Raw genomic sequence first — 17,814 nt, 5'->3', positions numbered from 1 at the left:
AATTTTGGGTAAATATCAGTTTACCATCCTCAAGTTTCGTGGTTTTCAACATTTAGTACATGAAGTTTTTTTCATTCCAAAGTCATACCTAAAATGTTAATTTTAGAACAGTCTCATACATCCGTTAGTCTGGCTGTTAAGTCTTTCGTTAACTGATGATGTGATGTTCACGTGAACAATGACTAAACGTCACGTGTCAATAAGGATCCCACGTGGATATTAATAATTAAAAATTACAAAAAAAAAAAAAAAAAAGGGTTTCTTCTTCCTCAAACTCCCGACCCTGCCTCATTTCTCTCCGAGAGCAGCGCCTCTTTTTCATCCTCGTTGGCATTGCTATTGCCACTGTAGGGTTCACCCTCTCCTGTCCTCCACCCTCGCTCTCCTTACGCCTCCTGCAACGTCCTAATCTCGAACTACGTCCGGTACGACTTCGATTCGTCGGCGACGACCCAGTACAAGCCAGCCTATGAACGCAGATTCGGGTTGAACGCAAATTCGTCGTGACGGGCGGGGCCAGATCTACCATCTGCTCGAGGTTGACCAGATCTACTATCTGGCTTGCCGAGATTCGAGCTCATCCGAGACGATGTCATTGAGCCACTTCTGCTCGAGGTCAACCAGATCTACCATCTAGCTTGCCCTGCCTCCCCTGTCCATCCTCTTGAGGCGGAGCTTTTCGATTTTTCTGGGGCTTCGACGGCGGCGAGAAGGAAAATGTGGCTGGCGCAGCGAGGGGGCCGACCTACTCGACTCACTTTCCGCCACAATCCCATTCTGGTTGCCCCAATTACCCAACACCTCATCGAGCTCGAAATCCCTGACCTCAAACTCGTCAGACATGGTTCCGTTCTCGTCTACAATGCAGAACCTCTGGACCACATCAGGCGACGACAAAAAGGGAGGATGCGGAAGCACTAGAGGTGAAGCTAGGGTTTCGTTTATGAGGGCAGAGAGGTTGAAAGGCTTGTCGAGATTGGACGAGGCGGAGACTGCGGAGCATGCTCGACGTGTGGTGGTGGTGAAGAAGAGTAGCTACTGTGACCCATCGGACCTGTGCTTCCCAAGGTAGAAGAATGTGACTGCTATCATCACAGATCCCCAAATTTTTAGGTAATTAATTTAATTTAATTTAATTTAATTGGGTGGAATTGGAAACGAAGAACACTTAGAAGAGAAATGCTGCATTTTGGTGGGTTGAGGAATCGGAATTGGGATGGTCTGAAAAGGGTGAGGATATGAAGGTTGAGTGTGGATGTGTGTGGCCGAGGAAGAAGTCGGTAAAGTTTTTTTTTTTTTTTTTTTTTTTTGAATTTTTGAATTTTTTTTTTAACCCCTTCTCCAAAAAAAAAAATCCGCGTGGATCCCTTAATGACACATGGCGCTCAGTTATTGTTCACATAAGCACTACATCATCAGTTAACGACAGACTTAACAATTTGACTAACGGATGTATGAGACTGTCCCAAAATTAACATTTTAGGTATGACTCTGGAACGAAAAAAACTTAATATACTAAATGTTGAAAACCACGAAACATGAGAGTAGTAAGCTAATATTTATCCTAAATTTTTTTGTTTCGTGATTTTGATTCACAATGTAAATAATTTACATGTATACGTACATGTTATGCATGGCAAAATCTTTTATGAGACAATTTTACATCGTGTAGGATACGTGATATAAGAGATATATATAAAAAAACACCGTGGCAATGAGACTATGAGAGTAGACAAAAAATGCCGGATCCTTTTCCTAAAGATGTTAGGAATTTCGTAATCGAGACAGTTCAATTTTCATTAAGTACTATTTATATTTAATTTTAAATTTTAAAATAATTTTTTATTTTACGATATACGATGAATAATCACGATCATGAGATTCTTAAGATTCTCAAAAATAAAAACAAACAATATCCTAATTCTCAAAAAAAAAAACAAAAAACAAAAAATAAAGGATCCGCGAGGATCCTTTTCATTTCCAAGGTAGTTTATATGGTTATGCTGCCAATAATATTTGGCGGGGAACCCAAAAATTGGGTCAAAGCAGATGTCGAAAAACCAACAGACCAAACTGGTTATCGAATCAAATAAGTAGAAGCTCTCCTCTCCCTCTACCTCTCCAGTTGTCATCACAACTTACAAGAAAAGCATCTGCAGTAGAAGCAGGAGCAGTTCATCAATCTCATGTCAAATAAGTAACGTCCTGAAAAATATTTTGATGATACAAAATATGACATGACATGACATTAAAACGACCTCGTTTGCCTCATCTGCCTGAACAGAGATTTCAGTATGCAATATAACACACACACACACACACAAAAACTGAAACTGTATGCATATGAGCTGTTAATAAAAGCCAGCCCAAGATTATATATATGAACTGTTAATAAAAAGCCAGCCCGAGATTGTTGAACTATAAGTATTTGAGCTGAAAATGAATTAGAATAAAAGCTTTGATTTAATTGGTGTACTCACTTATGCAAAGAATGCTAAGTGTAATGTTTTAGTTTTATGTGTAAAAGGCCTTGAGAGCCATGTGGACTTAGATCCTAGTTATTAGTTAGATGAATGGTTGTGATCCTTTGATCTGATAAATTGATCCAGCTCAGCTTTTGTTAGCTGTAATATTCCCTACTGCACGTTTTGTGTGTAGAGGAGCGAGAGAAAATATCAATTTAGTTGTGTGCTTCTCTGTGACTTGCAGAGTAAGTAGCATTCATCCTTCAGTCTTATTTTCCTTCTTTAGAACTCCATACCAAAACATCAATTTACATTAACAGAGATTCGGCCGGGGGTTTTGAAAACTATGAAGGAAATGAATCGCCATTACTGATCAGTCCAAAGCACTTTTGGTTTTTTAAATTTAGACACCAGTTTCATGCTGATATGTCTGTCTTCACAGCAAACAAAAAAGAAAGAAGAAACTGTGGGATTGGATCAGTCCAAAGCACTTTTTGTTTTTTAAATTTAGACACCAGTTTCATACTGATATGTCTGTCTTCACAGCAAACAAAAAAGAAAGAAAAAACTGTGGGGTTGGATGAGACTAGGGTTTTTGTTTGTTGTTGGGCTGGTGACAGGTTGGTTCAGATGGGGTCCTTGTCTATCGTGAAATTTTGAACGGTTAGGATTGATTGGACTGTTAAGCGAGTGAGAATGCTGAATGTGTAGGGTTTTGGCTTTGGTACGATGGGTCACACATCCATCCATCACGAATGAATTCCAGAAATAAGAAGCACATCAGAGGGTTCCACGCATAAGGTGAGAGTATCTTCCCACTGTCAGATTACAGGTGGTACGATTTTGCTACCGGAATCCCCAAACGCTCGATGATAGATCTTAGCTGTTGATACATTGCCCGATTCGTAGGCAAATTTGACCTGTTAATGCATTAGCTCCAAAAAAATAATTAACTTGTATTAACGATTGACCATACCTTATTTAATTGTTAATAATAGAAGATTTGTCGCTCATGGCAACCGCCCAAATGCATATTGATGCATTGTGCAATTTGTAAGCACATTTTAGTCGTTAATACGCTTTAAGTTTCTTAGTAACAATCAAAATTACTATTATCACGTGCATAAACAACTGACCGTAGCATACTTTAAAATCTTATTAGTAAAATACTCGTTGCTCTAACTTTACCGCGGATGTATGATAATACAATAGGAAAATGCAAGTGGTCAAAGAAACTCTATACAAGATTAGATTTTATGATTTTGTAATATCACTAGTAGTTGGTATTTTGAGAGGAATGATGCTTTGAAAGTAGATTTAAGAGATGCGGACCATATATCTAAGGACATTTGATTGTGTATTTATTTAAGTAAATGAACTGATTTGTAGACAAAAATTAAGTACGTAAATAATACACATTCAGATCAAGTGTACTGCCTAAACGTGAGCTGAATATGAAGTTTATAAACCCTAGTAGTAAAGAACAAGGTGAAGTGGTGAACCCCTCGAAACGGCAAACTACAAAAGCACAACACATAAGTAACTTTTCGGCTACTTTGGAGAGTAGACATGGCTTATAGTGACGTTCACTGACCAATATTCAAGATACAATCAAGTTATTTATTTATGGTCCAGTGTTATTACTCTTCCGAATGTTAGATCATTTTCAACTCATGAGATAAAACTTTATATATAAGTTCTAAATTCTCCCCCAAACCATCTCCAACTATTAGGCTAAAATAAGTCTTGAGGAAAAAATATATCTTTGAGCTAGATTCTCCTCCCAAGAAATTGAGCTTGGCTTAAATTATTCTGGACTCATCAAACTGTCATATTTAAAAAAAAAAATTTGTCTTTTACTTTATAAAACCTATGTATTTGTTTGATTTTTAATTACTTATCGGGATTTAAATAATTTTGGGTCAAAATATTCATAAAAATAAATTAGGTAATCTACGTAAATTTTATTTTCAAAAAAATTAGGCTAAAATGTTATTTAATAATCTCAGATTAAAATTTTAAGCCATAACAATTGAATGAGAAAAGCAGTTTTTGAGTTATGGCTTAAAATTTTCCGGCTTAAAATTTTAAGCTTGATTTCCAAGGGTTGGAGATCGTCTAGAAAAGATATCAAATATTAGTCCTGACAGATATTAATGGGAGAGAAATTAAAAAAAAACCCATACAACATGCTTAAAATTATATACAATATAGAGAGAAAAAAATATTAACTGATAGAGAGAAAAAAGGATAAAATCAAAACAGACTCTTGCCTTTGGCCTTGACGCCATCGGTGAAAATCTTTCTTCCCCTCTAGTTACTTCAATCTTCTAACCATCTCCACCTACTAATTGTGGTTGCTCTTTTTGGCTATGTTGAGGGGAGACCCTTCATGGTTGTTGTCACTCTCTTGCTCTGTTGAGGAAAGCTTTGCTGTAGTGGTCATGGATTACTGCTCAACCCCAAACCTTAAAGCAACGATTGTTATTCTTGTATAATTGGCAAGACTATGAGGAGAAAAACCAAGACAAACCTAAAGTGCCTTATAACAATGCTTCTCTTTCAACGATTGTAAGATTATCAGAATCTTTGCCTTGTGGTGGTGCATGTGATATAATTCACTGGCTTGCAAGGTTTAATCCTTCCGAATTATTTTCTCGTTTGTTGGATATAGATGTACTTTGGTGTTCATTTTGACATGTGTAACTTTTTTATTTTTGTTCTTGAGATATAACATATGAGTTTTGCAGGACAAAGTTTAGTCTGAGATTCACGTTTAACATGCATAATTTATATATGTTCTTGATTATTCATAATCAAGTTCCATTTGATCACGAAAACCATATACAATGCTAAATATCCTGGTAGTCCATACAAATCCCTAAGCCCGAGTCCACCAATTATTCACTTGGGCCTCCTACAAAAAAGGTCTGAGGGCTGCCATTTCAAGCCCAAACAAATGAAGAGGTATCTTGCTTTCACGAAACAAACAAAAAGAAGAACAAGAATTCTTTGGTTCCTTCACTTGACCTACGCGTTAACACTTCAACTTTGTTTAGCCAATTGCTTCAATATGTATTTTTGGAAAAATTATGTTTTCATCCCTTATATTCCTATTCATTGATTGAAACTTTTTTTTTTAATTTTTTGTAAGGCCTGTTGGGGCCCAAAAGTGATACATGCAAATTCAATTAAGTCTCAAAGCCTAATTGTCATACAAGCCCCAAGCCATGTCTAAAATCATGCAAAGGTGCATAATTTAGAAAGAAGGGTTTCCATAGTAATGCCATGCGATGATAAAACAGACATTTGCATTAATCACCCCATGCTCATGCAAGTCCATGCATATTCGTCACTCTCACTAAAATAAGCTCAAATCACATGCTTGGGGCTTGCCAAGTGAATTGTGGTGTGAATGATTTTGAAAGTTTATCAGGCCTACGAAGAGTCAAGGTTATGAAAGACTTTGCGCTGCTTGGGGCCCCAAAGATCCAAGCCCATAATCTTCAAAGTTCATGTGGGTGAGTTTGAGGGATAACAAACCTAGTTTCCTTCTTTCCCTAGCAAGCTAACCAATCTAGTTAGGAAGGAACCTAACCCTAAGTCTTAAGTTCGTGTGAAAGCCCAGCAAAGCATGCATTTAATGAAGAGAAAGGCTGCATTTCCCTTCCTAGCTCATGCAGAAAAATGACGCATGAAAGTCAGGAGATGGATTATCAGAAGAAATCAACACCTTGGGAAGGAGGTGCAGCACAGTAACGCTCATCTATATTACATTACTAAGGAAGGTCACAGATGTAGCCATAATTAAAGATTCTCTAGGAAGCCTGCAAAGGCATCATTCACCTACAAAAAGGGAGAATACAGGATACAAAGGGGATCATTATGACAAGGTAGAGAGAATAATAGAACATAAAGAACGTGAGAAGAGATTCAAGGTTGTACTACACCAAGTTAGGAAAATCACTTCCTAAGTGCAAACAATTTTGGACCTTCGGGAGAACCATCTTCCTGCAACCTTAGAGCTTTCCCTAACCTTCCCTCAATCCTTTCAGTTAGCAGAAGCCTTCTTAGAACCCTAGGAAACCCAGGTTACCCAACCTAGAACTCCGTGCAGCCATGCAAACTCTCTCTTATGCTAAACTGATAAGCTTCTAGTTTCCACACCATGCCTCACTTGAGCTAGCCAATATTTTCTTAATCATGCTATATTTGAGTCATTGATCTAACCGAAATATTTCTTAAGAAGTGCTAATTCTTTCGAGATATTCTGAGATTTGGTACGAAAGCGAACCAAGGGAGGCAAGAGGATACTTGCAAAGCCCAAATCCATCTCGACCTTAAAGTCTCTCAACAAGGTCATTTGGTTTTTATCTACGTCTTATTTCAATAATAAATAATTTACATATCAACATATTTAAAAGTTATTTAATCATCTCCAAATATTTCCTTTTAGCTTTACGGTCCTCCCTCGAATAAAACTTTATGTTCTGCATTTGCCCATAAATATACCTAAACTTTTATTCATAATTATAAAAAAAAAATTTCTTTTAATTGTACCAATAATTTATTTACTACATACCAATTTATATATTTATAGTGTAACAGAGCTTTATATATAGAGACAAAAAAATTTACTATATTTCAAGGAACTCCACTAGTTTTTAAACATGTCAAGAAGAGACAAAAACATAAAAACAACTAAAGTCCAGCCAAAAAATATGGAACTAATATTTTAAAATACCAACATACCCATAAGGCTTTAGGAACCCATTCCTCACAACTCCAAACAAAATTAATATGTGCCAAAAACTCAACTCATCCTCGGATATTTGTGTAGAATCAGTTTTGTATCATTTATTACTAGAATCAGTTCAACCTGTCATCGACTATTTTTGAAGAATCAATTCAACTCATCCTCGACCATTTTTATAGAATTAGCTCAATCCATCTTTGACCATTTATGCAAAATCAGTTCAAACCATCTTCGATTATTTTTCCAGAATCAGTTCAACCAGTCATCGACCACTTTTGCAAAATCAGTTCAACCTGTTTTTGACCAATTTTCTAGAATTAGCGCAACCCGTCATTGACCATTTTTGCAGAATCAGTTTAACCCATCATTGACTATTTTTGCATAATCAGTTCAAAATGTCTTCAACCATTTTTGCAGAATCTATTTAACCCGTCCTCCACCATTTTTACAGAATTAGTTTATCCCGTCGTCGATCATTTTTGCATAATCAGTTCATCTCTTCCTCGACTATTTTTGCATAATCAGTTCAACATGTTTTCAACCATTTTTGCAGAATCAGTTTAACCCGTCCTCCACCATTTTTACAGAATCAGTTTATCCCGTTGTCGACCATTTTTACGAAATTAGTTCATCCCTTCCTCGACCATTTTTGCAAAATTAGTTCAACCCATACACAATCATTTTTGCAGAATCAGTTCAACCTGTCTTCAATTATTTATGCAGAATTAGTTTCAAATACATGTGGAATCAGTTTTGTAGTACTTTTTTAGTAGAATCATATGTCACCATGCCTATGTGTGGACATTTGTTGTCATCCATTTAAAAACTCACCTATACACCAGCTACAATTTTCAAACTTACTCAACCTAGTATTGTTCTTAATATTAGTAATTTAATAAAGTTGGTTACTTTTTTATTTTAATTTTATAGCTAGTGAGTTGTGAATTTGAGATTCAATTCGACATTGGACAGACTAATACATAAGAAAATAATAACAAAAAACCAATATTATCTTGAAAAGTTAAAAAAATTTCAACCATTTTGATCACAAGTATCAACAACAGAGGAATCAAATTATCAAAGAAGTTTCTTTTAGATTGTGACTATAAAACCACACCATTTATTGGATCTCTGTACAATGCATATTGCCTGAATAGTGACCCAAATGAAGATAAATTATTCTAGGTTCCGGGCTCATTAGTTGACCTGGAGTCCACCAACCATAACTTAACACCTGTTCATTTTTAATACCAACCCATTGCTTAAAGAAGGAAAAAAAAAAATAAAGCATTTTGGGGTTTGTGCCTCACTAGTCTCTCCTTCCTCTCCTTATCTGGGAAACTGAAATAACAAGGAAGTTTTTTGCATTTACATTATTCAAAATCTATTTGATTTTAGAAGTATGCCGTCTCTTTCAAATCACATTTCAATTGGGCATACATGGCTAGAGAAAAAGAAGCACAAGATACCAAATTCATATTTCAATATGAAGACTGGAGTTTTAGGTGGATGTTTAGGGTGGTGGGTGTGATGTGGTTGTCGGGTAGAGGGCATCAATATCAAGTGGGTGACCTGCGAAGTGGCAATGGCAGACGTTTGGATGCAGGTGGTGGTGATGTTTTTGGTTGGAGATTGCTTGGTTGACGGTTGCCGTTTGGATGCAGTGGTGATTTTTACCCCTTTAGTTTCCTAGAGAAAGGAGAGAGGGAGAAGAGATCGGGGGCCAACCCCAATATGTTTTATTTTACAATTCTAAACGGTGAGTTGTGTGGAAAATGACAATGTCAATTTATAGGTGGTGGAATTCCAGGTCTACTAGTGAGCCGGATGAATTGGAACCAATATTTCTTAAAAGAAGAGAGAGAATGGAGCAATAAATGAAAAGGTAAAAGTGTGAAAAAAAAAACTTTTTTACCATAAAAGGTAATTTTGTGACTTACACTTTAGAGGAAAAAAAGCGGCAATGATGTCATATTTCATATATATTAACTTTTGTCTCTCCTTGTAATATTTAAAAAATTCTTTCTCAATATACAATTAAGTATTAAAAGTATACTTTATGCATATTTTTTTCATTTGGTTAATGTAACATCTATTCACTATTTTTTAGATATAATGTACCATATTTTATAATAAAATGTTCCGTTTTTCACACATAAAAATTTGAGGAAAAATAAAATAAAATTTGCTATTTGGCATTAATCTTTGCATGATTTTAGGGATGAAGTTACTTTTGTTGTATCGCTGTGTCCTTCAATCGAAGTATTCAAATTAACAAGATCTCAGTATCGGATTTTGATAAACCAAGGACCAGTACCAAAAGTTCTCGTGGCAATATGAAAATAAGTAACTGCAGTTTGACTGAACTAAAATGCCGGCTGACATTGACCCAACTATTCTTTTGGTGAATTAAGGATATTAACTTTTCAAAATTGACGAATCACCCTTCACCGTCAGATTTGACCCCTTCAACAGCCCTGAGTCATAACGAACTCATTGCATAACAGAGGTGTGAAAAAAACAATGAATATTTATTGCCCGCCAAAGACCTTTCATCCAACTTTTTACTCGAAATCAGCAGCATCCACCACCACCCCACCCCTTTTGAGAAAAAAAAATGAATACGAATTGATAAACCAGAAACAAAGAACTTTACTCAAGTTGCGGTTCACAAGGGACTTGCCCAAAAATATCAGGACATGAATCCCAATTTCCTTGTTCCCTTGCCTCCCAATATCCACCGATGTAGCGGTATGTGTCGCTTCCTTTATCCTTTGCGAACCACTGCGGTTTCCAACCCTGCTCTTGCATCTTTCGAGCCTGAATTCGAAATCAAAGCAGCATGCCATCAATTACCATAGACCAATAAATACGTTTGAAGAAAGGAAACCGTAACTGAAGCTACAGAAAGGTCCGACCGGTTTGCCTAAGAATGCCATTGTTGCCTAAGAATGCCATTGTTCTTTTTATCTCATAGAGAATGCAATATTACCTGCCGCTGTCTCTGTTCTAGCCTCAACTTCTCTGCATTTGCCATTTCATACTCCCCATTTTCCAAATACCTTTGATCGGGTCTGAGCCTTGAATCTGTAGGGGGCAACTTCTCCTGCACGAGATTACACTTGAAAAATCAGAATCTGCTAGCGGTTCATCGTTTCAAACAGTAATTTTCATACCAGTAATATCTAGATAAGACGGATCAAACCACGGAATAAACTATCAAATAATCACCTTCAGTCCAGGTGTGAGTTCATTCAGCGTGATGGCAAAGCGTGTTAAGCTATATCTAGTTGGAAATTTGGGTGGCTTGTTCCTCCTCCAGAGCAGGCGGGCATCAGATAAAGAGTCGGAACCTTTTCCCTTCCCTGAACAGTCTCCTAAAATATAGTGCATGCTCTCATCCCATTTGCCAACCAATGTTGCAGCCGTTTTCCCATTCTTATCTTGAACTATACCATGTACCTAACAGAAAAAAAGAAAAACAGAAAAGTAACTAAAATATACTATTAACTAATAAATAGCTACTCCTAAACAGATTTTATTCTTGATTTTCAATATTTTGTAAGTAAACATGCCAAGTATTTCGGTGTGAAGAAATGCGATAAAAATGGCATGAACTGCAAAATGTCTACATATCTTTCCCCACTTAATAAGCAAAAATAAAGAACAGGACTGTCTGACAACTAATAATAAGAAGGCAAATATTAATCCTTTCTCCTTTCTAAATAGTGTGGTTCTCACCTACCAAATTTGGCAATTGTGAAATCGGGGTTCTCTTCCAAAAATTTCCGACGGTGTTTCTATTAATTTTTTTTCCTTCCCAGCATAAAATCATAACATTACACACCATTCTCCTCTATTTTGAAAAAAATAAAAAATAAAAAATACTGCCTTCTAAAACCCAATTCATGATGTAAACAAGCTAACTCAATGGTCAACACAAAACCTCTACTAAGAAAGTTATTGTACATGAAAACCATTTGGAAATCAAGTTTTCTATGGAGATTCAATAGTTGGTTGAAATAGCATGAGCTAGAAGCAACACTGTTTTCTCAACGTCAATAAAAAAGTGTTTAGTGTAGAGACCAGCAACTTAGATGAAATAAAAATTGATAAAAGAAAATAGTACCTGGTGAGGATTTCGGTCAATGATAGACTGCTCCTTAAATTTCAGCTTACATGAATATTCATGCTTCCCTTGTATTCGCATTGTCCCATAGTGATCACAGTAAAGCTTTCCCAAGATAAGGTTGTAAATGGACGTTGTAACCTGGCCAGAGAGTTCATTTTTAGACATGACTTCAGAAAATAATGAACAATAGCTGAGTGGGGCAGGTTCGTACTTTACTCCATTGAAGAACTTCCCCATCATCAAATTCCAAGGTCAGGACACCAACAGGGTCAAGCTGAATCGAGCGACCCCAGAATTTGCTCTTCAAATTGCTGTCTCCCCAGAATTTCCATCCTTGACCCTTGCAGTGGCAAGCAATAATCATTGGGTGATGACTAACCTGACACCCAAAAATAAGAATTTTAACTGTGTGACACATAGTAGAAAAAGACCAATAACAATATTGTCAGCGTTTTCAAATCGATAAATATAGACCATAATGAAAGAAGCCATATACTTAACTGCTTCCCTGTGTTTTTTATAGTTACTTTAGTTACCTATTGAGAAATCAGCCTGCCCGGGGAGCTTCAAACTTCCAAATCTCAATGACTAGATGTTTAGATTCATTTCAAACAAATATTTTATAGATATTAAATCATATTTTATGAAACATCCAATTAAAACCTTTTTATCACAAGCTTCGTTGCATGACAATACTTCTCTGCCCTCAAATCAGATTAAGGGTTCAAAATGCATTGCTCAACTATGAGCAAACAGTGGCATTGAATTTAAGATTCAATGTTTTCATTGCACACGTAAAAACCATTTGAACTACTTGATAAATGCACCACTCAATTTGAAGAGATAAATCTTGCAATTCTCAGAACTTAATTACTAGTCAAATGCAGAACAAAAGGTCTACACAAGAATAGTGTATGCAATGGATTCAGGTCTGAAGAAATTTTCACACCTTCTCTGAGAAGAACTGGAGGCCTTTGTCTGGATAGTCAGCCTCGTATGTTTCCCCTAATAATGGGTTGAATGGCTTGCAATCTCTTCCTTCAGTTGATGCATATCCAGACACAGCAAAAGCAGCCACATTAAGTATCCTCATAAGGCTATTACCCTGCAGGGCTTAAAGGAAACTCAAATAAGTCATGACAGCACTGAGATGAAATAACTCATTTAAGGAAGAGACTCTTAACAGCATTGCAAGGAGGTTGGCTTTGAGGTCTTACCCTTTTACCCCATTCATATGCTCGATCAAGGAGATACGAGTATTCCAAATCCTCAAAACCCTTTTGTAGAGTAGATAGAGGCTCGTTAAAGTATACAGGAAGACATATTTTTGTGAGATCCTTCCCAATGTTATCCTTAATCATTGACCAAAGACTAGCACTCTTCTCTTTTTCAACAGGGTCAGGCAACTTCTTACGGCGCTTGACAAGAGGAAAGTTAGTTCCAACGGATCTCATGGATGGATCAAGACCATCTTCTGGTTCAATGGCATTTATCCTTTCATCGTCTGAAGACACGGATGATATCCGATACTCAGACCCATTACTTTTAAAAGAACTTGATGATAGGAAATCGCGAGTATCAAAGAAAGCATTGTCCTCTTCATCTGTTTCTTCCTCAACTCTTTCATTATCCTCATCCGATTCACTTGCACTCCCTTCTGAAATGGTAATATCAATGCAGGACTAAATTAGCAAAAAGTATCATGATGGAATACACCATTTCACATACACACATAACAGAAATACGTGATGTTAACCTTCTACTAAATGCATACCACTGAATTTGTCTTGCCTTGATCTAGAGGAAGCCCCGGAATCTTTCAACTGTCGGCTCTCATCTACCACTGTATTCTCCAAATCTACCTTTTCTGTCTACAAAAAACAGTACCAATATCAGTTTATCAGCAAGACACAATTAAGTAAATGATGAGCCAAAATCCCTGCACCAGAAGTTAAAACTGTTACGGAAACAACCTTTTGTATGAACACAAGATACCTCATATAAAAATATTGCTTAATAAACATTAGCGAAATGGTCAGCACTGTACAATTAGGTTGCATCCTTCTTTTGGTATCTAGTATGCCATCAGTCCACCACTCTTTCCTTTAGGTAATAATAATAAATTCCTCATTCAATTTAATTTATCCCTTTTTCTACAGACAAAAAGGCAAAAAAAAAAAAAGATTAAATAAAAATAAAAATTCTAGTGTGAGTAGTTAGTTGAGTGAGGGCCTACGGACATATGCCCTTTTTAAGGAGTACATGGGGTAGTTTTGTTGGTGCTAACATTATGAAAACGGGGAATGGGGAAGTGGGTTAATATATAAGGCATTCTGAATGTGAAAGCACTTTTTAGTTCTCGAACATTTTGTTGCTCAAACCGAAGGAAGTCAAGCCTCACAACTCAATCAGGAACATTAGTCATTCACGACCTAAGGATCGACAGAGATGGGGACTAGCGTTCACAGACTACCCTTCAAGGTACATATTTCCACCTGGAAGAAAATCAGAACTGCAGACATTAGAGAATTTAAACCATCCCGGATAACCTAATTCCTTAAAATAGTTTGACCTTCCAGATTTCATAAAAAAGAGGTGGAAAGTGGAGGTAAGATTACAATGTGTTCTAGTAGAAACCCCACAAAGAAAGGCGTAGTCTTTTTTCTTTTCTTTTTGGTTGCACAAAGGTGTAGGTAGTCTTTCAACACATCAATTTTATATGATCCGCATGCAAATGCAGCTCATGAATTCCCGTTTCCCCATTAAATCAACTTATTCCGTACCACCCATAAACCCATTTAAGAGTTATGGCATCACCTCAGATCATAAAAACAAAATTATATTTTTATGGACAAGATATCACAGAGCAAAACAAGAAAAAGCGGATGCCAATTAACATTCTGGTTACCCTAAATAAAATTAGTCTTCAACAATCACTAAAGTTGGTGCTTTCAGCAATAATTGGTGCTTTCAGCAATAAGAAAGAACACCCACATTAAGGTGGCCGTAGCATCCTAAACACTGCATATTTAACCTCCACAAACCCATATATACCCTATTATCACTGTAATTTTGGAATGATACTACTACTACGTGTTTTGAAAAAAAAATTCCATCAGTCCTTCAATACATATCACATTAACCATACCCCAAGAAAATCCTCAAGGAAAAAACCTGAGGCCTCATGCAGAAAACTCCCAGCCCACATCAATATTCTGACACATCTAGAAAATATAGAATTAGAATCAACCAACTTTTAGTCATTTCGATAGTTTTCTTACCATTCCATAAGAGTATGGAAAACTAAACATAAATAGTCTGGTTTGTGCATGATTAATGTCATCTTTTACTCAAGTGATATTGCATGATCCTTTATAGTTTCCTTCAATTAACTAACAATCTAACACTCAACTCACTCAAGCTAAAGGATCAGACGAACACAATTAACAAAATTGATTATGTTCAGAATTATAATTTACAAAAGTTAAGAGGAAGGAAAAAGAGCCTCATCTCCCACAAGCTGAAACACACAATAACCAAACAGCCCCCTAGCAAATTACTTGGCAGGTTTAAGAAAATTAGAATTTCTGCATTGAAGTTAACCAAAGAAGAATACTCCGAATGTCAACAGGCATAAGGTCTCCATACCTCTAACTGTCGCAGTGTGTCCATTAGGAGCCACTGCTTCTGCTTGAGCAGCAGGAGCTGGTTCTGCATCGCGGCGAACTCAGTCCTCATTATCTGCTCCGTGTCCTGAATGGCTGCCTCCCTAACACCTTCTTCCACAAGCCGCTGCCTCACCTTCTCTGTGGAAACGGCAACATTGTCCACTGGAGCCATCAACTCGCTGTTAGAGATCCGCGGGAACATGTCTTTCACAGCCTGCAATGCTTCCACCCATTCGTGTCGATCTTCTCGGGTCTCTGCCCTCAAATGCAACCTCTTTGTGCCTGTGAAGATCGAAAACCTCTTATCATCCGATCTGCTTTCGCGGATGCTCGAAACCTGATAATCAATTCATCAAATTGGATTATAATCAACCACAAATCAAATATAATTCAATTCAGCAGAATTTGATCAAATTAAAGACTGTATCTAATCAATTACAAAATTTAAAAAAAAAAAAAAAAAAAACGCTCGTCGATCAACAAGGAAAATGCTGATCGGATTAGAATTCGAATTGACATTGGAATTGATAAAAATTGATTTAAACATATAGAAATGAAAATCGAGAGAGACCGAGAACCTTGAGATGGACTTCGCCGAAGGGCTTGCGGCGGAGCTGGTGAGGAATGCCGTTCTTATGCCTCGAAATTCGCCGCACCGATTCCTCGCCGATGACTTTTGATCCTTTCTCGGTCTCAACCGTAACTACGATCCTGTCGGGACCGTGAATCTTATAATACGACAAAACTCCGTCCTGCAGAACGAACCACCTCGGCCGCCACCCCTTGCCGTAATTCACCCACTTATACAGAATTCCCGACACGCTATTCCCAACGATGTCGTTTATCTTGACGTCGACCGGCTGCTCCCTTCCCGAGGGCGGCCGAGGCACAACCTCCGCGGCTGCCACGGCGGCAGCAGCCGCAGCCGCCGTGGTGCGCTGACTGAGTCGTCCGTAGTCGGCGCTGGAATGGGCGTGGGTGTAGCTATGATTGTGGACGCTGTTCGGATCGATTTTAGCGGTGCGGGCGTGGGAGTCGGATCTGGAGCCGAAGGAGGTCATGTGGAGGTCCGGGGAGTGATCGGAGAGCGTGGAGACGCAGCAGAAGGGATGCATATGGAACTAGAGGGAAAGAGTTGGGGGATATCGGGATTGGGAGGGGGTGGGGATACTGACGTGGCGGCCAAGGAGGGCGGCGGTTACGGTTGGGGGTTTCATTTGGATATTTTTGTTGATAATTTTGTATTAGTTTTTGTGTTAATGTGTTGGGAAACGGGATATTGCGGAGAGAGGGAGACGGAGAAAGCGAGTTTGGCGTGAAAGTGGGAGAAACGATTATAAGGAGGAAGAGTTGGGGTTTCGGAGGAAGCGACGGTGACGGAGCGGTCAATACAATCAACTCTCTCTCTCTCTCCTCTCTCCTCTCTCCTCTCTCTTTCTCTCTCTAAAATGCCATATAAACCTGACGCGGTTGACCACCGTGTCTGCGATGAGTTGTGCCTCTCTCTCTCCGCGGCCTTTTCTCTCTTTCGGATGAGTTGTGTTTGGGTGCGGGGAGGACGCAGGGCTTAAGGTGGGGACGGCCGCCGGAAGCTTCTGAGAGAGCGACACGTGGTGGAAGAGGCGAGTTGGGACGCGCTTGGGAATAACGGTGGTTTTGGGCTGTTTGGTGTGTGGCCACAATGTTAATGGCTTTCATGTCTTTATATCGCGGGAGAGTACTTAATTTCGGTGGCTTTCACGTCTGTATGGCCACAACGTTAGTTTTATAAAAATTAGTAATAATGTAGTTCAAATTCATATTTGGCAAAAATCGAACCTAATACTTATCACTTATAAGTAAAGAGAAATATTATTATACTGTAGTTTTAAGTGGCATCCACACACTTATTTTTACCTCCCACATATCCCTCTCAATTTTCAGTTATTGGATCGAGTGAATTGAATAAGTAAATGGACAAAATTTAATGTTAGAAGTAAAAATAAGTGTGCAAATAGCACTACTTTTTAATTTATGCTCACTACGCTCAAATGATGTTAATATTCACCGCCTATCTATTACAACCCTATTTATGATTTTAGATGCGTATAAATTTTAAAGTTTATGTCTATCCATTACGTATCAAAATTTAAACTCATTTAACGATAATAAATATGATGTTCAACCTCATTATCACTTTAAGTAATGAGTAAAAATATTCTCCCCGCTGGACTTTTCTCTTTGGGTGGTGGGGTAGTTTCTTTGGGTACTCTTCTCGCATGTGGGGAAGCTTCTTTTCTTTTCCTGTTTTTTAACCTATGATGTTGTTACTTTTCAATCTAAATCTAATTGCAATTTGCTTATTGTGAAAAAGGGTTACTCTAAAAATAGATGCCAATCTCGAATCTAGGGCAATCCTTTAGTCAAACCCAACCAATTGTGTGTCAAATCCAACAGCTAATCCAATCTGACTAATGCCTTAAACCCATTGGCCAGTTTTGCTTTTCGTTAGATAATATAGTAATCGCTTAAAATAGCATTCATTGATATACTTTTACGCTGTAGTTTGTCACTTAGTTGGATACTATTTTGAGAATTTAAGGTGGGTGTATCCATTGTAATGCCTATTCAATTACAATTATCTGGCCAAATCCAAATAATTGGTTGGTTGTACATTGTATTGTAGCAAGACCTACCAACAAGAAATCCCTTTTTACTTCTCGCACGCCTCTTATTAATTTATGTCATTTGATCTTATGCAATTCATCCGATCCAACGGCCGAAAATTAAAAAGGTGTGTGAGAAGTAAAAAAT

The 17,814-nt window shown here is 37.6% G+C and overlaps 1 protein-coding gene across 3 annotated transcripts; it reads right to left on the bottom strand.

Annotated features, from left to right (window-relative positions):
- Positions 1-9,839: 9,839 nt before the first annotated feature.
- On the bottom strand, positions 9,840-16,635 carry LOC137717754 (oxysterol-binding protein-related protein 1C-like). 3 transcript variants are annotated; one of them, XM_068457218.1, is made up of 10 exons: positions 15,600-16,635; positions 15,002-15,358; positions 13,110-13,224; positions 12,571-13,010; positions 12,303-12,458; positions 11,565-11,732; positions 11,351-11,491; positions 10,453-10,683; positions 10,214-10,327; positions 9,840-10,041 (listed from the first exon to the last, which is right to left on the bottom strand). In XM_068457218.1, the coding sequence occupies exons 1-10, from the start codon at positions 16,134-16,136 to the stop codon at positions 9,874-9,876; spliced, it is 2,427 nt and encodes an 808-aa protein (XP_068313319.1). In that variant the 5' UTR covers positions 16,137-16,635; the 3' UTR covers positions 9,840-9,873. The 3 variants fall into 3 exon arrangements, with proteins under 3 accessions (XP_068313319.1, XP_068313321.1, XP_068313320.1); XM_068457220.1 differs by having other exon boundaries at positions 12,571-13,007; positions 13,128-13,224; positions 15,600-16,634; XM_068457219.1 differs by having other exon boundaries at positions 13,128-13,224; positions 15,600-16,632.
- Between the last annotated feature and the right edge of the window lie 1,179 nt (positions 16,636-17,814).

Source organism: Pyrus communis, chromosome 15 (genome assembly GCF_963583255.1).
Source record: "Pyrus communis chromosome 15, drPyrComm1.1, whole genome shotgun sequence".
Classification (NCBI taxonomy): domain Eukaryota; kingdom Viridiplantae; phylum Streptophyta; class Magnoliopsida; order Rosales; family Rosaceae; genus Pyrus; species Pyrus communis.
Note: the sequence above shows the minus strand (reverse complement) of the source record. Positions and strands in the feature narration are given on the sequence as shown.

Coding starts and splice junctions, on each gene's coding strand:
- LOC137717754 (XM_068457218.1), bottom strand. CDS start 16,136: ATGCATCCCTTCTGCTGCGTCTCCACGCTCTCCGATCACTCCCCGGAC. Junction 12,459..12,570: donor CATATGAATGGGGTAAAAGG/GTAAGACCTCAA, acceptor TAAGCCCTGCAG/GGTAATAGCCTTATGAGGAT. Junction 10,684..11,350: donor TTGACCGAAATCCTCACCAG/GTACTATTTTCT, acceptor TTTTTCTGTTAG/GTACATGGTATAGTTCAAGA.